The sequence below is a fragment of the Mus caroli genome, unplaced genomic scaffold, assembly GCF_978045245.1.
Source record: "Mus caroli unplaced genomic scaffold, Mus_caroli_1 scaffold_18, whole genome shotgun sequence".
NCBI lineage: Eukaryota > Metazoa > Chordata > Mammalia > Rodentia > Muridae > Mus > Mus caroli.
Genome location: NW_028227273.1, coordinates 51,019,649 through 51,041,706, shown reverse-complemented (window position 1 = coordinate 51,041,706; position 22,058 = coordinate 51,019,649). Strand labels below are relative to the sequence as shown.

The 22,058-nt window shown below is 41.6% G+C and overlaps 1 protein-coding gene across 5 annotated transcripts in view; it reads left to right on the top strand.

Annotated features, from left to right (window-relative positions):
• The window catches only part of Cyp39a1 (cytochrome P450 family 39 subfamily A member 1), a 106,462-nt gene that overhangs the window by 77,283 nt on the left and 7,121 nt on the right, over positions 1-22,058 (top strand). The window contains exons 11-12 of one of the 5 annotated variants that reach the window (XM_029471578.2): positions 11,250-11,337; positions 15,922-16,116. In XM_029471578.2, the coding sequence (XP_029327438.1) occupies positions 11,250-11,337; positions 15,922-15,957 (124 nt within the window). In that variant the 3' untranslated portion in view covers positions 15,958-16,116. Of the gene's footprint in view, positions 1-11,249; positions 11,338-14,752; positions 15,660-15,921; positions 16,117-22,058 lie in introns of those variants that run through there. The other 4 variants (XM_029471579.2, XM_029471580.2, XM_021149536.2 and 1 more) reach the window with 4 other exon arrangements.

Here is a 22,058-nt window from a genome sequence, read left to right as displayed (position 1 = left end):
TAACCGAGTTTTCTGGGACCTGGGCCTCCCAGAGCACCTGCCTATATGGGGCTCATGTAAACTCATGAAGATACACACACACACACACATACACACACACACACACAGACACACACACACATAAATGCTTTTAAAGATGCTGATCTTCAACAAGATTGATACTGATCTGTAGCAACAAGAAAGAAATACTTGGATAAAATGGTGTGATAAGAGCAAAACTTCAGTATTTGGAAAAAAATATATATGAATTTATCTTTCAAAAATGGGAACTGTTGTACTTTTAGGGGTATAGTTTTTTTTGTTTTGTTTTTTTTTTTTAAATTTTTAACTACCTTGTTAAAAGCTAAGTGATCTGAGTTAGGACGCAGACAATTGTATGGAGGAAGAGGTTTTGTCTGTGAGGAGAGTGGGGAGAGATGGGGAAAGGGGAGTGGGGAGTAGGGAGAGAGAGGAGAAGGGAGAGAGAAGAGAACTGTGTGTGGCCTTCACATGCTTCTGTCTTCCTATATGCATGTGCAAACACAAAAACATTTAATAAGACACTAGCCCTACTTAAAGGAAGATGGCACATAGTAAATGACAGAGGACTTGCATGTAAAATAACTTCTATATCAGTGTGGAGTTAGAAAAGGCTTTTTTAATCAATAAAAATTTCAATAAAGGCTCTGTCTTCCTATCAATCTAAAAAGCAATAAAAAAATAAAAAACCACCCATAGGAGTTCAACATACCTGTATGTTAGTATCAAAGCTATTATATATTTGGAATTTGTGAAGTTTTAAGCTCATTTTTTCTATATATTTATAATGTACATAATATAGTTTTATGGTTATATATTAGTCAGTAAATTATTTTTGCATAATATTGCATTTGAGAAGGGTCATGAATAGCTTTTACCCTTTAATGCATAGAAATGGCACATTGCTTTTGAAGAATGAGCAAATTCAAATCCCCATGGGTTTAATGGACAATGATGAAATTACGTGTTATTTTGAGTGATGTGTTCTGGAAATAAAAGTGTCCCTTAAATTCCATTAGGTAAATAGGATAAAATGAAAGCATTCACTCATATATGATTTTTAACATTTCCCTAACATTTAGAAATGCATTCTAATATTTTTGCAGAATATGTGCATATCTGCTAGGGTCTGTAAAAGTGCATTAGGAAGGAGGGCAGATGATGTGCATGTGTCATTAGAGCCAAGGCTCTGGGCCAGGCTGCCAGAGGCCTTATTAATTTTAAGCCATGCTTCTCTTTTGTCAGTGCCTTGCTAAGGATCCGTACCTCACTGAAAAGAGCACAGAAGCCACTAGGAGAATGGCAGTCATTATTCTCCTGGACATTTAATTCTGATACTTCACCCTGAGGCTGAAATTTCAGTCTGTGAAGAGCTCTACAGCATTGCATGGGTGTTCTCTAACCCTGAGATGAGGATGCTTCCAAATCAAAACATGTACTTTCCTGAGCAAAATTTTCAGAAAAGATCCTTTTTTCCCCTCCTCTTCACATGCAAAATAGAACCTGGACCCTTCATGGTGCAATGGAGTATCTGTCTATGGAAAGAAAGGAGACACTTCCGGTGGGGTAATCTCTTCTCCAAGCCTCTTTCCTGTGGATGTCTCATGTTATTTAACTGAGGTACTGACTGCTCTTTAGTTACGTTCATATCTCTCCTGTTCAGAAAGAGGCTTTTAGAGATAGACATGGTGCTACGTTTTTCCATCCTACTTTGATAAATGTTCAACCTCTGAGAAAAGTTATTAGGATTTGAGGGAAGTTGACCTGTTTAACAATAGTTCTTAGGGGGCTAGCCCGGTCTTCTTTGTCAGTTCAGTCCGGTAGCAAACACCAAATACTAACAGGTAGCTATAGCCCAGTCTTCTCAGCAGGCAGACCCCACACGTGAACCAGCAGTTGTAATTCAATCCTGAAGAAACCACGTGATTTCCCATCTGGTCCGAGGCTGCCACAGAAATGGCAAGAAGGAACCTCAGGAGCAGTTCTTTGGGAAGTTTCTCTCAATGACATTGTTACCAAAAGCAGAGCTCAACAAAGCTATGTAAAGCAGGCCAATACATGCATGTTGTTAGCAAAGAATAGCGAGAAGGAGCAAAACAAGCCAACAATGTTCCAGCTTCCACTGTCTGTGGGCTCATAGAGATCTCTAAATCTAATTCATTTTTTTGTTTCTCTCTTGAGCATGACTTCTAACAAATCACAGCCAACCCCACTGAATGACCAACAACCACTCAATCCACCTGTCAGGACTCTGGCATGTATATAGCCTAAGAAAAATTACCAGAATTACAAATGTTACATGGCAGGTGGAAAAGCCATGACTCTGCTAGAACACAGGTCAAATCATAGTGAGCTGCTTCAAAACAGCTCCATATCCCCACACTTGAGATTAAAATCATATTGAGCTGCTTCAAAACAGCTCCATATCCCCACACCTGAGATTAAAATGAGAGCATATTCTTAAAATATTTTTGAGCCGGACAGTGGTTGTGCACGCCTTTAATTCCAGCACTTGGGAGGCAGAGGCAGGTGGATTTCTTGAGTTTGAGGCCAGCCTGGTCTACAGAGTGAGTGCCAGGACAGCCAGGGCTACACAGAGAAACCCTGTCTCAAAAAACCAAAAAGAAAAAAAAATCTGTGCTTTGTACAGAAACCAAAATTCCAAAATTCTCGCTGCCTTTCCCCTTTTCTGTTTTAAGTCACTAGTTGTGTTGGACATAGTGAGAAATTACAAACAGAGACTTTTTGGGTCAGAGCCCAAGGTTTTCAGGAGACCTCTCCTGCTCAGTTCTAATCTTTATAAGTTTGATGGTATTTACAGCTTTTTATTTCCTGTGGAAATATAAGCAAATCTTTGTCTTCAGTACAAAACCTTCCATGCCTTCCATTCTGATGTTAACACATCCTGAGAGTATACAAGTTGACTTAATTACACAGTTTTTCCCTATAACCCAGTGTCTCTCAGCTGCTGTTGTTCCTTTTTTCAACATTCAGATTTAAACAGAGCATTATTTAATCTATCCCTAGGGGTGGGCGTCTTTATTCTTCCTTTTGTTTTATAAGCATTTTCTTTTTTAAAAAAATATTAATCAATTAATTTATTTATATCCAAAACACTGTCCCCCCTCTCACTTACCCTTCACAGTGTCCCTCCCTTTATCATCCTGCCCTTCATCTCAGAGAGGGCAGCGCCCACCTCAGCATGCTACATCCGATAGAGGCTAATATCCAACATATACAAAGAACTCAAGAAGTTAGACTCCAGAGAAACAAACAAGCCTATTAAAAATGGGGTACAGAGCTAAACAAAGAATTTTTAACTGAGGAATACTGAATGGCTGAGAAGCACCTAAAGAAATGTTCAACATCCTTAGTCATCAGGGAAATGCAAATCAAAACAACCCTGAGATTCCACCTCACACCAGTCTAAATGGCTAAATTTAAAAACTCAGATGACAGCAGATGCTGGTGAGGATGTAGAGAAAGAGGAACACTCCTCTATTGTTCTTGGGATTACAAGCTGGTTCCACAACTCTGGAAATCAGTCTGGCGGTTCCTCAGAAAACTGGACATAGTTCTACCAGAAGATCCAGCAATTTCACTCCTGGACATATACCCAGAAGATGCTCCAACATGTAATAAGGACACATGCTCCACTATGTTCATTGCAGCTGTATTTACAATAGCCAGAAGCTGGATAGAATCCAGATGTCCCTCAACAGAAGAATGGATACAGAAAATGTGGTACATTAACACAATAGTGTACTACTCAGCTATTAAAAACAATGAATTTATGAAATTCTTAGGCAAATGAATGGACCTGGAGGATATCCTGAGTGAGATAACCCAATTGCAAAAGAATACACATGGTATACATACTTTAGCTGTCCAAATTCTGCAAATGAAACATACCCATATGCCATATTTCATTTCTTTTTGTACCCCTAGGGTTAGTTCCAGTAGGAAATAGAGTTTGGTTATACAAAGAATGAGCCTACTCATTCTTTTCTTATAATTTCTTTGGCTTGTTATCAGGTGATAGAAAGAATTTTCTTTAAACATTTCCTGTTAACATGGTATTTTTCATGAAAATTTTAGGCTTCTAACACATTTCCTATTAATAATTGATCAATTTCTTAATTCCCTTGGGCTAATATACCCGACAAGACTTTGAGACCAAATATGAATGATATATAATGCATAGTTTCTATTTCTGAATCCCTCTTGCAGCTGTATAAATAACAAAGTTAATTTTGAATTATCTGGAATAAATTCAGCAGTTGCTACATGCAGAACAGCTATTTCTTCATATTGAGAATCAGTAATTATATTAAAGGATTCAGGAAAATCTAATAAGAACATAAGGACTGCATACAGCTCTGATTTTTAAACTTAAGTATATAGGCTTTGAATTAATTACTTTTATTTCTTCATATGAATAAAATATATAATATAAATGGTATAGTCTGCCATTCCCAAATTCTTTGCATCAGTATAGAATGTAGATGCTACAGGAATTGGCATTCCTTTTACAATTAATGGGAGAATCCAATTAGTTCTTTTTATAAACTTAATACATTTGCTTTTGGGATATTTGCTCTTAATTTCTCCCAAACCGTTGTTTACAAGCTCAGTGTCGATCTTCATTGATTACCCATAATGACATGATCTCAGCATTAGTGTAAGGTATTATGCTTTCTGCCACGTTTGTTCCTGACAATTGGCATAGTATTATTCTATCCTTTATGATTAAATCAGAAACTTTTTCTATATGAGTCTTTTTACTTTGTTTGTGCTAAGAAATCCCATTCCATAATACTGTCTTCCCTTTGCATAATGAGCCCCATAGCAGAATTAATTGAAGGCAAAATAACCAAAACACAAATCAAGTTTGAGATCTGTGCAATCCACATATGCCTCTTGCAGTCTCTGTTTTTCCAGAATAAACTCTCTCTTTGCTTTTGCTGTTAACCATCTTGAACTGTTTAAGTCTGCATCTCCTTGTAACATCTGAAACAAATTACTTACCTTTGAGTAGTTAACCTAATGGTAGACTACAGCCAATTAGTATCTCCCATGAGTTTTTGAAAATCGTTAAATGCATACCCTAAAACTGATCCACCAGGGCTGTAGCACAGGGGCTAAGGGTACGACCTCGAACATTTCTCAGGACTGGCTTATAAAGGAAAAACTCACAAGGAGCTCTCATGCAGGTGCAGAAAGTGCTGCCTGGTGGTTGGCTCGGACTCTAGCTATTTGGCTAGCTAGCCAGAACAGTTCTAATTGACCTAAGTGGAGCTTATAGTTATAGAATTTCTTAAGATTAACAAAGCTCAGAATATACAGAACATAACAGGATATGTGGTCAGTGTGACCCTACTCTAAGTCATTTTTTTTCTATGTCAATGTCTGGCAGACATATTACAGCAACAGTATGAAATAGCTGTCAGCCATGGAACAAAATGGCTACAACTATGCTGGGGATGGGGGCAGACCTGAACATTTCCCCCTTACAGTTGTTCCAGTGAGAAAAACAAAAACAAAAACAAAGAGGAACAGACATATACCTGAAGGTTAGCCAAACTATTTTCAATACTCTGAATCCCACATCCAAAAGACTTAGAGAATGAGAGAACATATATGTTTGTGGTCTTTGGAAGCCTCTTCAGTTTGGGCCCAAACAATTTACATAAGTCAAATGTGAGGGTAGGGGAACCATAGGCAGTGATATTAGTAATTAAGCTCTGGTCTGTAGTTGTAATTAAAGTTCATATGTGTTGTACTGGAGTGTGTACCTCAGCAGCTCAGGACTTAACTGGTCCTGTAGGTGTCTCATGTAGATTGCTGTTCCAGGTTCTAATGTTTCCAAGTAGTGAACTTCAGATGAGAGTGATTCTTAAATCTGTTAACATTCTTCATTTCCCTGATTTTGTTTTTTTTTTTTTAAATAACAAAAATACAGGGGGGTTCAATGCGCTGGTAGATTCTTCTATATGTGGACCCTCCAGTTGCTGTTGTACTAATGCCCAAGCACCTACAGCTTTTCCTCAGGTAACGGCCACTGATCTATCCACACAGGCTTGTCAGTCAGCCATTTTAAAGATAGGGCCATTGGTACTTCAGCAGTGGCCACCCCTTATAAATTTTGAAATTCAGTAGTTGTTAAGTTCTCTGTTTGGACCATTGGCACAGTTTGGAGTTGGTTTTTTGATGCTCTGTATCAATACCTTCACCAAGAGTCTACCATTCCACCCTTATTTAACCAGGGTCTGTCTCTGGGACTTCATGAATGTTAAGCTGAGTACCCAACTGTTGTAAAAGATCCCTTCCCCATAAATGTATGCATCTATCAACCACATAAGGCTTTAACTCCCCTTTTTGACCTTCTGGTCCAACACATTTATTTCATCACATACTTTGTTTTATCTGAGATAACTTTTGTATAAAACTTTTGAAGTGGCCATTCTTAATTGTAACATTTTGTGAAATGATCAGCTCTTGTATCCATCAAATCTATTTCAGTACCATTTACTTGCAATGTTAATTTTGGCCTCTACTCATTAGCAACTGTTTGTCAGATTACACATTTTCCAGTATTTCCAAACCCTCCTGTTCTGTTCTTCCTACTAGAGCAGCTATGTCTTTGATATAGGAAACAGCGGCAACTGAACAACACTATCACCTGTACTACTTAGCCCATAGTTTCAAATTCTCTTTTGAAATCTCCATCTGTAATTCTTGGATGTTCAATGAGTCCTTGAGAATTCAAACTGATCCTTCCCAGGATTATCCCTAATGTCCCTGAGGGCAAAGGACCATAAACTCCAGTAGTTACTTTGTAACACTGAATTTTAGGGGATAGAGTAAGATGTTTACCTGTGGACAAGTCTAGAGCCTGCAATATCCTGCTTTAAATCTTCAATACCGAGTAGACATTTTTTCCACCTGCTTGTCACTCTGTGGCTGAAACAGCTCATACTTTTTGCTGTAGGGCTTCAAGGTAGGCCCCCAAGGTCATTTCCCAGCGGTAAGAAATTTCCTTGCATATTTCTTTTGGGCCTACACTTGTTGGTCCAAATGGCAACCCTTGCCACATTACCCTAACACCCCTGGAAACCTAGGCTTTCCTTTTTGTTTATAGTTAGAAAACATCTTGCCCTTAGGGATACCTTTTTTCACAGTTTTGTTGCAAATGGCCATATTTCCCACAATTGAAGCACCAGACATTTTGATATTGGAGATTTCTAGCTATAGCTTGACTGATTATATTAGCATAGTGCACGTTAGAATCAATATCAATTGTATCCCTTATTCACTTGTCCCTTTTTTTCTTCATTTCAGCCAATTTTTTTTTTGTTTCTTAGGCCCTTTCATTCCTACCCACAGTTATTTCAACTGCTCAGCCATTCTTCCAACCTTTTTTGAAATAGAATATACAGACAAAGAAAAAAAAAGCAGAAAATTTCCTCTGAGAGCAAAGCCAGGGATATCCCAGTGACAGCAGCCACAATAAATGTTTTTTGCTAGGGTCTTATACCTATTCCTTGGACCCCTGCATTTTCTCTATGGCATTTGAAATCAAATTTCCCATTTTTATTTTATCAAGCCCACAGTTGGATACCACTTAATAGCAGGTCTTGTTACCTGGTGGGTTATTCTTTTTCCCACTCTTTATCCCCCTGCTTTCACCCCCTATCTCTGAATTTAATTTTTTTCTTCTTATCGTTCGATAGTATCAGCACATCTCAAGCTTTTTGAAAGCATGGAGAGAGAGAATTTCCTAATTGGTTCGACAGGTCAGCACTTCCACCCTCTACACCACACAAAGACACTACAAAGCAAATAGTAGACAGATCAACATTTCCTATGAATAATTGGTATGAAAAATCTGCAGTGATGACTCAGAGGTTAAGGTCACCTATTATTCCTGAGGAGGACTCATGTTCAGTGCCCAGCACCTACATGGATACTAATAACTCTTACAGAGGATCCTATCCATGCCTTCTTCTGGCCTCAGCTGGCACTGCACACATGCCATGCAGACATAGATGCAGGCAAAACATCCATACACAAAAATAATGAAAAAAATTTTTTTAAATCACATTCTTAAAAATCTCAACCAGACTCAGAACTGTATTTAGCAGCATCCCTTGGGGTTGGCTGGACATGGTGGCACATGGCTTTAACCCAGACAGTCTGGAAGGAAACAGAGACAGATAGACCTCTGTGAGTTCCAGGCTACCCTGGTTCATATAATAAGAACTTGTCTCAAAAAAAAAAAAAAAAAAGAGAAAGAAAGAAAAAGAAAAAGAAAATGAAGTCAGCAAGATGGCTCAGTGAATAAAGGCACACTCAGCAGGGACCAAACTCCAGTCCTCTGCCAGAGTAGCAAGCGTTCTTACCCTCTGCCCCATTTCTTATGCCCTTTAATTGTAGCCCTACACCATTCCTGTCTTCCGGTCTGTTATGTGATTTCCCTTACTCAGCACAAAGCGTCTACCTTTCACCCTTCCTGTTGATGCTTACTGTCATCCCCAGCCAAAAGCTTGGTGCTGTGCCCACTACTGTTCCATGTGGCTTCTGAGTTATTTTTGTACAATAGTATTAAGAGGAACCTATCTTTACATCTCCCAACTTGTATTGCTTCCTTCTCTTCACCGAATTGAAAGTCTAGGCTTTCAATTTCCAAATTGTGGGGTCCATACCACCAGTGGAAATATTACCTAGGAACCTGCACAAAACCCAAGTTCTTGTGTCTTATCCCAAACCTCTCAAGTCAGCAACCCAGAAGATAAAGTGCAGTGAGCTGTGCCTTCCCAGTTCCCCAGAGTAGCCCCACAAAGCCTCAGAACCATTGAATCTGTATCCCTGCCACATAGTTGATTTTTTTAAATCTTTCTCAGGAAGAAATTTCTTAGGAGGAAGAGATTATGGGGAAACGACCTCACCTTTGAACTTGAATAGCTATGCTTCAATGCATGATGTCCCTGAAGCTATGCCTGCCTGCTGCGTTCTCCAAATTCCAGGGCAAGAGCATTCTATTTTCATGAGCTGCAGCTGATAGCAACCAGGAATACACAGCAGAGCTCCTGCTCCTGGCAACGAGGACAGTTTTCCAGCCTGCTCTGGCATGGCCTGTAATGACTTCTAGGAGGGAAAAAGAGACGGTTTGTTTGTTTGTTTGTTTGTTTGTTTTGTTTTGTGTTTCCCTCTTCAAAAGTCAGAGGGCAGCCAGATGTGGTGGTTCACATTTGTAATCCAAGAGCTCAAGAGACTGAGGTGGTTTGAGGATATCCTGGGATTACATAGGGCATTCTAGGACTCCTGGGGCTTCAGACCCACAGGAACAGCAACCAAAAACCAACAGCAACAATAAATGTTCATTCAAAATCAAAAGGTCAGAAATGGAAGTCAGTACCTAGCACCCCCTAGGCATTCTGTCTCTTTGATATGTATCCCTACCCTCCAAGACACCTGGTGGGTGGGGTTGACTTCTACACACCCCACCCCCACTCTGGCATCCCAGCTGCATTCTCTCCTGTGGGACCAGGTGATGGTTCACCGCCATTACACCCAGCACCCCCACTCCCCACACACATTCTCTTCTTTCCCCCACTTTTACTATTATACACTGATGCGTTCTCCTGGAACAAGCCTGTGAATGCCACTCTCTAGGAGCCTGGCACCATAGCTGCTGGTCAGACCCCCTTATCCTGTTAGAGCCCCTGGTTCTCCATGATCTGGCCCCAGCTGGACCTCTGTAAGGTTCTGGTTACCTCTCTCACCCCAAGGGTTATCCTGCTGTCCCCTGACCCCTGTGCTCCCTGCTCCTGGTTCACTGGCTCTGAAATACCCTCAGATTCCATGCCTGCTTATTTAAAGCCTGTCCTTCCTCAAGGTCTGTCTCAAGTTTCGCCTTCAGAAATATCCATGTCAATGTGCTCTCCAGACCCCAGGTCTCTGCAGCATCTTCATGCCTGCCTTTCCCTTAATTCCCTCGGCCTGGTTGTTACTGTTTCCATTTCACTCCATTCAGTCTTGGCAGTGTTTGCTGGGACATCATCTTTCTCAAAGCCCCTGCAATTACATCCGGACAAGTATTTACAATTGGGAAAAATCTACAAGTGCTAAGTATTTAAAGAATTTTCAACATGTTTGTATTTTAATGAATTTTCTTTCTAGATGTGCACTCTTGTTCCTGTAAGTGTAAAAACTGAATCTGTTATAAATAATACACCTCATTATTTTCACTGTTTTGACATTGGAAGTGTTGGGCAAATATCCTTAGCATGAGCATAGCTCAGCTGGCTTCTGAAGAACTCCGAGAAAAAAAAAAAAAAGGAAAGAAAGAAACAGACTAATGAAGTTTCTTTCCTAAAGTGCCACAGATGGTCAGATTCTAGACTTAGCCATGGAAGAAAACTCCTCATTTTAGAAATGCCTAAAGCTTTTATTTGGCCATTGCCAAAAATTTGCCTTCAGTTGTGGACACCTGACTCGTCAGCAAGGAATACGCCATAACAGGATCCTTCTGTACACGTTTATTGGGAGAGCTTGATAGTAAAGGCGAAAGACCCCGAGCCCCAGAACTGGCGCTGCTTATATAGGCCTAGGAGTGTCATGTCTATACCTGATTGGTTGTGCTTTCAGTACCTCATTTACATTCCCTGGGATGGGCTGTGACTTGGCGTGAAACCCTTATGCACATGCACACATTGGTTGTTTACCCGAACTTACGGGCGGTGGCCAGCGGTAGCCAGCGCCATCTTGTAATGGCGTATGTGGCTTCCCACATTCAGTGGGTATTTGAGAAAAGTTCTACTAGAAATTTCAAATATTTAAATATGAGTAATTTATTTTCATATTCTTTCCTGTAGCTAAGAAAACGATGTATAATTTTTGATCTGCTTTTATTTATTCATATGTGCATGTATCTGTATGTCTGCTTATGTTCTAGCCTCTCAGGGCACATACACACTCTTATGCACATGTGCACGCACACACAGACATACACAGACAGAGATATACCTATATATACAAATAAAGATGAAATAAATCTTTGAAAATGTAGATTCTCATTTACTGTGTTGGTCTCCTGACTAAGCATTTTATACATCAACAGCAATGGGGCCATGCCAACCACTCAGTGGAGTATGTGGTATTAGGAAATAGAGTTAGGTATTCATGCATCTTTTATAGACAATCATAATCATCTTATGTTTTTCTTTCAGGTGGTTTGCTCTCTTAGAGGTCCAACTATGCATTATCTTAGTGCTGTATAAGTACGAATGCAGTCTTCTGGACCCATTACCAAAGCAGGTAAGTGCTCTTAGAACTTTAAACATTATCATGACGTCAGATATGACATAAAACTCTAAACATCTGGCTTCATATACTAGCCATGTGTTGAGTGATGACCTTAAATTTGACCTTGACTTTACACAGAGAGGTTGTCTGTAGGTCTGGAAATGAACTCTTTGTTTTGGATGTTGTCATTGGTTCATTTGAAATGATGCAGGATACCAATCCCCTAGTACAGACAGTCAACAGGAAGGAAAAGAATACAACTCAGGTTTAACTCCATGTAGATGCAGTGGTTCTTGAAGGGACATGAGTTTCAGAACCCTGGAACACGGAGGGTTTGTAGAACATGGATTGTTCAGTCTCCTCCCTAGGGCTCCCAATCTAACAGTTCTGGGAAAGAACCCCATGTTTGCATTTCTAACAAGCTACAGGGTCACCTCTTAGTGCTGGCAGCCTGGGTACCACACTGTAGCGATTGCTTCCATAAGGAGTGGGGAAGAGTCCAGTTGAATCCCAAGTGTGTGGAGACCTGTTTGGAGACACTCTGAACGGTGCTATCTAAACAGGCTGAGGCTCTGGACTCACCAGACTATTTATGAAGGCCTTTTGTGTTCAATGCATGAAAGAATAAATGAAACCCCTTGTGATAACTCAATGGGAATTATATAAGTGTGTAAGTGGCTCAGAAAATATGTTTACAGATATGCAGACTTCAGCACTTTCTATTAATGGTTTTCTATTAATTCTTTTCTGTTTCTCTTGTTGATTTTTTTTTACTTTATCAATTCTTTTTTTATATTTTGATCACATTCATTCTTCCCCCTCCCAGATTCATTCATTCACCTCCCAGATCCACACACACCCCATTCTTTATTGACCTGACTTTGGTCTTTATTTCTTTTTTAAAATGTACAGAGTCCAATTTGTACTGCCTATACGGTTTTGTGTGTGTGGCCATTCACTGGGCATGTTAGACCTACCCAGCGGCCATACCCTTAAAGAGAACTGTCTTGGGCTGGAGAGATGACTCAGAGGTTAAGAGCACCCTCTGTTCTTCCAGAGATCCAGAGTTCAATTCCCAGCACCCACATGGTGGCTCATAACCATCTGCAATGAGATCTGGTGCCCTCTTCTGGCATGCAGGCATACATGCAGGCAGAATGTTGTATACATAATAAATAAATAAATAAATAAATAAATAAATAAAATAAATTAAATAAATAAATAAATAAAATAAATAAATGTGAATGAGAACAAGCAAGCAAGCTGTCTTCTGGTAGCAATTATCAATTATCAATAGCTCCTCAGCTAGAAGCAGGACTTTGCACTCCACATCCCCCACCCCCACCGTGTCTCCATGCTAGGGTTTGGCCACTGTCAGCTCATAGATTCCTGTTATGTCTAGGAAGCAGAGTTTCCTGGTCATCTACCACCTTCTGGATCTTATACTCTTTCCACCCTCTTCAGAGGTCCATGAGGCTTGCAAGGGATGTGATATAGCTGCTCCAGTGCACTTCTGTCCTGAGAACAAGCATTAATGATGAAGAACTCTCAGAAGCTCGAGAGGGAGTACTAAATACCCTTCAGGAAAGCCCTTAGCTGCCTTCTGTGCATTTGCCAGAACAAAGGTCAGAGCCAAGCTTTCTGAAAACTGGGTCCTGGTGCTAGAGAGATGGCTCTGTGATCAAGAGCATGTGCTAGTAGATGACTGGAATTGGTTCCAAGCACCTACATTTGATGGTGCATAATTATAATTTCAGCTCAGAGTATCTTTGCCCTCTTATGGTCTGTAGAAATTAAGCCTGTTCTTCCTCTCAGCCCCATGCTATCAGAAATAAGACTCAGACTTAAAAGATATTTACATATTGGAAATGTAAATAGGAAAATACCTAATTAAAAAATATATATAAAAAGAGAAAAAAAAGATATTTACAAATACCTTGACCATATTGCTAAGCTTTTTTCTGGCTAGCTCATAACATAGAATAGCCCAACTATTCTATTCTATATTATGCCATGTGGCTGGTGACCTGTGCTCAGGTACCATACATTCATTTAGTCACATCTTCCCCCAGGCAAATCTCCTGTGCCTGGCATTATCCCATAATCCTGTCTGCCTCCCAGTTTTTCTACCTCCTACTGGCTCATGGATTTCAAATCTGAGGACCGTGCACCAGATTTCATTGTCAGAAACATGGAAACCCCAATTCAAGGTTTACAGAAAGAGTTCAGATGATTTTGACCCTGTGATTAAATATAAATGGGCTGTGAGGTCCAAACACCAGAGCCATGAAAAAAGGGGTGTTATAGAAGACTGGAAGGCTGAAGAGAATGTAAGCAATCATATACAGATAAGACTTACTGTAATTACTGGCACACAGGTTGGCATGCACGGGCCACACACAGTTGAGCACAGGCATACAAGCCTATTACCACATAGACTGCAGGTAGGAAGATATGTTAGTTGCTTTTCTGTTGCCATGGTGATTTACCATGTCCAAGGTAACTCATACAAGGGAGTGTTTCTTTGGACTAACATTTCAAGAGGGATTAAAGCTCATGAAGGCTTGAGGGTGTGGCAGCAAGCAGCAGGGATGTCAGGAGGGAAAAGAATCTAGGAGTTACATCCTGAACCACAAACACAAAGCAGAAAGAACAAACTGGAAGTAGGGCAGGGTTTTCTATCTTAGAGCCCGCCCCCAGTGTTATACTTCCTCCAGCGAGGTTGCTCCAGACTCACCACTCACTCCTAATTGGGGAATCAAGCGTTCCAATACTGAGACTCGGGGGACGTTTCTTTTTTGAGCCACCATAGAAGAGGAAGATGAAGGTACTCACCTCAAACCCCCAGGTCATGTTTCTGTAGAGTCGTACAAAAGTGGCATTCTATCAGGAATCGTCATATATCATTATATGCCTGTTTTCCTTTTGGGTTCCCAGGCATCTGCTGTCAGCCATCATTAGCTGACTCCATCCCCTGGGTATGTGGTGTCAGCCATCTTTTGGATAACTCATACCCAATATCTATATCAGCATCATGTGGTCTGAACATACAGTGGTATATTCAGCCTTCTACTTCCTACACAAGGTGTCCTAGGTTTTGAGCCATGGATGTATTCATAGCCTTGTTGATTTATGGCATCCTCTTCAGTCTGATAAAGTGAGGGGTATGGAGCAGGCAAACCTGTAAGCCATGGTGAGTGTATTTGGAGCTGAGAGATTATTAGAGTAAGACATCTTTCTCCTCCCTGCTCCTCAAATGGTAAAGTGGATGCCTGATGTTTTGAAATTCAGCCATACAAACATTTCCCAACCTTCTGTCCTATCCTCTGTACCTTTTAGAAGAAATCACAGTCAGGCAAAACTCAGGTCTAAAAGTGTTGGCTTCCATCTCTTAGTTTCTGTATCTCTTCTGTATCTCTGCTTTTAGAGTTCTCGTCATTTGGTGGGTGTCCCCCAGCCTGCAGGGAAATGCTGGATTGAATATAAAGAAAGAGCTTGACTTTCATTGGGACTCAAGAGATTCAGAACCTTCTAGAGGAGTGAAGCTACGTGCCTAGCTACTATCCTCCCAGCACCTCGACCTAAAGACATCCTACTGACTCAAGGATTTCAAATCTGAGGACAGTGCACCAGATTTCAGTGTCAGAAACATAGACACCCCAATTCAAGGTTTACAGAAAGGGTTCAGATGATTTCAAAAAAGTTGATAAAACGTTGGAATTTGGCTTCATACATAGCCATATCAAAACTTCAAGGAGAAATGTCACTTTCATAGAAGTATTTGTATGTTAAATTCACTGTGAAGGCAACATACATAAAAAAATTCTCTTTTGCAAAAGAACTACAGTGGAGGACACTGAAAAATTAAATCAATTCTAGATATTTTATATTTTCAAAATATGGTACTTAACTAGACCTTGGAAATCTTAGGCTTATTGATGCCAACCACTGCAGACATGCGTAGTGCTCAGAAATGTAGATAAATAGTGTTTTACGATATTGGTGGGGGTGAGTTCCCATGCCGCGGTCATTCCTGTACTCTGTTATGCCCAGGGTATCTGGGCATCTTCCTGTTGGGGATAGCTAATCAGTGCACACTGACCAAGGTATTGACTTGTATGTTAGCAAAGGGGAAGCACTCTTTTGAATCAAATGATCTTTGCTTGTAGTTTGACAAAGATAACATTTTTTACTCATGTGTAAGGACGCACAGTCTCATTATTTCCGGCTATGCCATGTCTTTGTGGTATCCCTGGGAGACCTGCTCTTTTCGGAAATGAAACATGAACAGTGGATCTGGAGAAGAGGGAAGGTGGGGAACAGAAACTGGGGTGGGAATGGATTGTATAAGAGATGAGTAAATAAATCAATGAATAAAATAAATGTGCATCTGGTTTTGTGCCAGGTAAATAACTGCACGAGTCTGGTTTTTGAGTCTTAGGACAGAGGAACATTTGCCATTAAGTTCTGGAGAGAAAACACAGCAGATCCATGGGAACATATAGTTTTCCTGAAAAACGGCACCATCATTCATCTGCCAGAATCCAATAAGAGTTCATCTCTGACATTTCATGGTGGCTGTATATCTCTTCTCAGGCTTCTTCCCTTACCTGTCCTGGCTCCAGCTCCTGAAGTTGTAAACTGTTGACTCTCCTTTTCTTCACCGACAAGGACACAGGTCTCCAGAAGACTGGCAAGTGCTTTCCAGAGTGTCCACTCTTCGCAATGAGTGAATTGATTCTGGAACTCACCTGGCTGCTCAGAGCTTCCCTCAGCAGGCTCGGTGCACTAGAGAAGGCAGCTCCCAAGTCCACAGCAGGGTAGTGTTGCAGCCCAGCCTGGCAGGTTCTGCAGTAACAGCTGTTTCCTGTGGGAAGGTATATGCACTACCCAACCGCAAAGGCCCACAGTAAAATGCTATATTTGCGTATATTTGCATAAAGTTGAACTAAATTTCACAGGCTGATGTCTGCCTATTCTATAAGGGTTATTGTTTGCTCATATGTCGATGTTCTATAAGAACCGTTGTAGAAAAGGAAATCTGTAGGTATGTGAAATAATGAAGTCAATATTTGGAGATCCCATGCTTTCTTAAATATATATTTCACCGGGTATTTTTTTCACTTTTTAAGAAAATTTATTTTTTATTAGATATTTTCTTTATTTACATTTCAAATGCTATCCCGAAAGTTCCCTATACCCTCCCCCGGCGCTGCTCCCCTAGCCACCCACTCCCACTTCTTGGCCCTGGCATTCCCCTGTACTGAGGCATATAAAGTTTGCAAGACCAAGGGGCCTCTCTTCCCAATGATGGCCAACTAGGCCATCTTCTGCTACATATGCAGCTAGAGAAACGAGCTCTGGGGGTACTGGTTAGTTCATATTGTTGTTCTACCTATAGGATTGCAGACCCCTTCAGCTCCTTGGGTACTTTCTCTAGCTCCTCCATTGGGGGCCCTGTGTTCTATCCTATAGATGACTGTGAGCATCCACTTCTGTATTTGCCAATTTTTTATCATATGTAATATTCTTGTATTAACTGGAGTTTCCTGGAGTCAGAGCCTGAGACGGACTTGTATGCAGATGGTTTACTTGGGAGGCAGGAGACAAAGGGCAGGAAGCTAATAAGCCCAAGGTCTCTATCAGCAGGCTGTATGTTGTAGCATCAAGGGTTCAGTTTGGGACAAGCTGAGAAGTCTCCAGCCATTGTTCAGCTGAAGGGTAAGAGGTGCAGAGACCGAGCACTGTGTGGTGACTGTTAAGGTATGCTCTGAGGGCAGGAGCCTGTAGGCTCTACAGCTTTGCATGGGTAGATACCCTCCAGCTCGCCATCGTAGTAAGCAGATGAGCCTGAGCTTGTCTGGATTTTCTGAATCTGTGAACTGGGCTTAGGCTGAGGGGACTTGGCACAGGGGCACAGAGACATCTGATGAGTTCTGCCCCTTGCCTTTCTCAGATCTGTTAGTGCCTTGCTTACATCCACCACACCATTGTCAGCATGGTGGCCGCCACATGGAGACTTTTTGGGTTTGGCTGAAGCTGCCTTCATAGTGTTTTAAGAATGGGCCTAAGGGTTTCTCCACTCATGATGAACAAGAGAATGTCTTGCTGAGTCTAAGACGAACTTTGTAAGTGGCCAGATAAGACAGGTATGAGCTGTGTGGTGGTGGAACACAGCATCCTGTACAGTTTGCAATCCAGACTTCTATCTGCTTGTAGTATCACCACTCACACCAAGAGCTACAAAATCATGTTTGTTGGAATCTCCTAACACTCTCAGAGATGGTGGAGCAGATGAGGAGCCAGAAAGGAAGTGCTGATAACTCCCAAGAGTCCTTGAGGGATGCAGGAGAGGAGAGGTTCTTCTGGCCCCCTTGGGGTCCCTCTGTCTTAAGGAGTTGGTTTCCTCTTAGCATTGGTGCTCTTCAGTAAGCATCAAATCTTTTTGGCTTCTGAGTCTAGTGCTCATCTGTACTGGAAAGAGACCAGCAAGCATTAGAAGCCGCTGTAAAGACTGGAGTAGCTCCAAGACTGCATTGAGTCCTATAAGTAATTGGATTGGATCCAACTGGAGGCCTCAGCTGTCTGACTGCTTGAGAGAGGCACTGGCAATAAGAGCACTTGCCTAGGGAAAGGTGAATCTTGGCTTTCCAGAATCTGCAGGGACTTTATGTTATAGCCTCTGTTTTTCTTGCCCTTGGAGGCATATGACAAACTTCTTAAACCCTGGCAAAATGAAGATGATAATGAGAGCTACCCAGTATGCATCTGTGTATTTCTGGGTCATGTACAGGAACATGGGAATGTATATGTGTGAATCTACTAAAATAATTTGAAGAGCTTATTACATTGCTTAATTTTCTCTTGCTGTGATAAAACACTATGACCAAAGTAACTTATGCATGGAAGAGTTTATTTCGGCTTATGGTTCCAGAGGGATAAGACTCCGTCATAGCAGGGAACCAGGGCTACAGGAGTAGGAAGCTGAGAGCTCTTATCTTAAACAGCAGACAGAAAACAGAGAGAGCACATCCACCCGAAGTAACGTATTTCCTCTGACAAATGCTGCACCACTTCCCAAACACTGGGGCCCACTGGTGACCATATTCAAATACCTGAGCCCACGCAGGACATTTTCATCCAAACCAGCCTAGATCTCTGTTTAACTGACTGAAAGGAAAAAAAAAGGTTATTAATTATAGATTTTCAATGCAATCTTTAATAACTTATTTTTATTTTATGTTATTTTATGTACATTGTTATAGTTCTTACTTGTATGTGTGTGTGAGAGTGTCAGAGTCCCTGAAACTAAGGTTAGAGTTTTGAGCTGCCCCATGGGTGCTGGGAACCAAACTCTGGTCCTTTGGACGAGGACCTTAACCACTGAGCCATCTCTCCAGCCCCTCATTACAGATTTTTAAGTTATATTTACTAGTTAAACAAACTGTAGTGTTCCCTTTATATATTAGGCCACAAAGATAAGATTTAGCCATGCAGAGAAATGTACAAGAATGAATTCTTTCATACATAAAATTTATGAGAGTGGAAAGAGAAGAAAGGGATTTGTGTTTCACTGTTGGAGTTGAATCTCTTTACTTCTTTGATGTCTGGATTTGATCATTGTTAAGATAGCATCTCCCGTTGTCCAGTCTGGCATGAAACTTACTATCTGATAATGCTGCCTTTGAACTACTGATCCTCCCGTGCCCGCATCCCAAATCCAGACATTACAGGCATGCACAAACATGGCTGACTCCATTTATGGTGCTTTGATACTTCCTTGATTTGTCAATGAGCTGAGGCCTACAAAAGTAGGACCTGCCACGGGGCTTCCAAGGTCTTTGGATGAATCTTATACAAGTTTGTATATTTGGTTGGGAGGCTCTGGGATCTGGGCAGATGGTCAGTGTGAAGTCTTGGGATACAGATGTTTCTGTAATAGCTGGGCTGCCAGCTACCAAGTGAACTAGGCCGGGTGTGGCTGCTTCTATATTTTCTGCCTAGAATTGCCTCCTTGCTGCCCTTGCTGGAAACTGTTAGGTTAAATCACACCACCATCATCACAGCTTCTTGTTGCTAGTCATGGTTTTATCACCTTGTGTGTAAATCAAAAGTCCTCCCAAAGCCCTTCCTTCCTCCCTCCCTCCCTCCCTCCCTCCCTCCCTCCCTCCCTCCCTCCCTCCCTCCCTCCCTCCCTCCCTTCCTTCCTTCCTTCCTTCCTTCCTTCCTTCCTTCCTTCCTTCCTTCCTTCCTTCCTTCCTTCCTTCACATTCCATTCACATTCTGTCCCCCGCCTCCCATGAGAATCATCTTCAGATCTTCTGAGTAAGGGAGAGGAAGTGCAGTCCTTCCTTCCTCCCTCCCTTCCTCCCTCCCTCCCTCCCTCCCTCCCTCCCTCCCTCCCTCCCTCCCTCCTTTCCATCTTCCCTCCCAAAGCAGTGTGATTCTGATTCCATTTTAAAGTCCACTTTTTTTCAAGTATTTCCTTCATCTCCCTGTTATTACTAGGAAGCCAGCACACCATGGAGAAGAGATATGGTCGTGAAAATAACTCTCTCCTTCCAGCTTGTGTTGTCAAGCTTTTGCAGTGATTTCACAGTGAAAGCATCTACTAAATTCCATTCACATTCTGTCCCCCACCTCCCATGGGAATCCTCTTCAGATCTTCTGAGTAAGGGAGAGGAAGTGCAGTCCATGCCACAGGGTTTGGCACACAGTTGCAACTGCCGACTTAACTGCCAGGTGGCAGTGATCAACCTGGCTAGTGCCTGACCATTAGGTATAGTTACAGGGGAAGTGAATGGTCTTTTCACCTTCCAGACATCCTTCTAGAAAATTCATTCTTGTGAATCATTCCTTCACTAGACTAGCTCAGCTCTCTGCTTGCCTCCACAATAACCATCTGTTACTTCCAGTTTCTTTTGTTCTCTCTCTCTCTCTCTTTCTCTCTCTCTCTCTCTCACCCTGCCCTGCCCTGCCCTGCCCTGCCCTGCCCTGCCCTGCCCTGCCCTGCCCTGCCCTGCCCTGCCCTGCCCTGCCCTGCCCTGCCCTGCCCTGCCCTGCCCTGCCCTGCCCTGCCCTGCCCTGCCCTGCCCTGCAATTTTGGGGAAATATTAGCACACATTCTAAAGGCATATGAGTAAGTTTCATCCTTTCTCAATTTAGACAGCAACAGAATGCAGGTATCTGTATGCACAGAGGATGTTTTAAGGAACTGCTGCTGTGCAGGACAGAGTGGCTGAACAGTTGTGCTCCCGAGTGGTCAGTGTCCTACAGTGTCCTAGCCATAACTTCCTGAATATATAGGAGATAGTGTAACCAGTGGGGCATCTGCAGTCAGATATATGTATATATATATATATATATATATATATGTATATACCCACATATATGTATATGTGTATGTGTAAGTACATGTGTATGTGTAAGTGCATGTGTATGTGTAAGTGTATGTGTAAGTGTATGTGTATGTGTAAGTGTATGTGTAAGTGCATGTGTAAGTGTATGTGTAAGTGCATGTGTATGTGTAAGTGCATGTGTATGTGTAAGTGTATGTGTAAGTGCATGTGTATGTGTAAGTGTATGTGTAAGTGTATGTGTATGTGTAAGTGCATGTGTATGTGTAAGTGTATGTGTAAGTGCATGTGTACGTGTACATGTACGTGTACGTGTACGTGTATATCCCCACTGCATCTTTTAACCCAGAGAGGCAACATTTCATGCTGCAGACCCTCTGTGCCTCTGGTATGGAGCCACTTTTTTCTGTACCTGTTTTTCCTCTGCAGAACAAGGTGCCATTTCCCATCGCATGGGATCTCTCCAAATTCTCCTACCGACTGAATGCGCTTGACCCCTTCAAACTGTGGCATGAGTCGATTTCCCAGATTCCCTTGTAGTTCAGCATGACCAGTGACTGAGTTCTGACCAATGGAGTGTGAACAAATTGATAATGTTCACAACTCTAAGCACTGACCTACAGAAGACTTTGTGTGCCCCAACTCAGCTTCCTTCCTCTACCTGTCAGCACGATTCAAGGACTGGGTGTTTTGCTGTGAGGTAGCTATGAATGGGTGGAGTAGCCCTAAATAGAAGAGGATTGTATCCTGACTGACCACATAGAGAGGGGTTCCTTGGCGCATAGCCTGTGTTGCAGCAAGCATAACAAACAATACATTGTTAGGCAGCTGTGATGACCACTACACTACAGAAACAAACAGACTTTGACATTGTTAAGCAAAGAGTAATAAAGTTGGGCATTTTTAGTAGCAGCAGGTGATGCCTCCTGTATGTATTAGAAGTGTGATCATAATTTAAATGTGCTGTCCTTTGGGTCAAGATGTAGATAAATGTCACTCTCAGGCCTGGAGAGGTGACTCAGCAGTTCAGAGCCCTGGCATCTCTTCCTGGGGAACTGATGCAGTTCCCAGCACCCACCCCTATGGTGGCTCACAACCACCTGTACCTCCAGTTCCAGGGTATCCAATGTCCTCTTCTGCACTCTGGGCACTGAATACACGTGGCCATATACATGCATACACTCATACACATGAAGATTATAAATCTTTAAAAAAAAGCTAGCATCACTTGAAAATTTTTCCTATTGTCTTGAAGAAAACTAACATACTAAAAAATTAAATAAAACCAAATTAATTGATACTGGATTAGGAATTTATCTAACATGATTTATTGTACCTCATCTATCAATAGATGAAATGTGTTGAAATATTTTAATA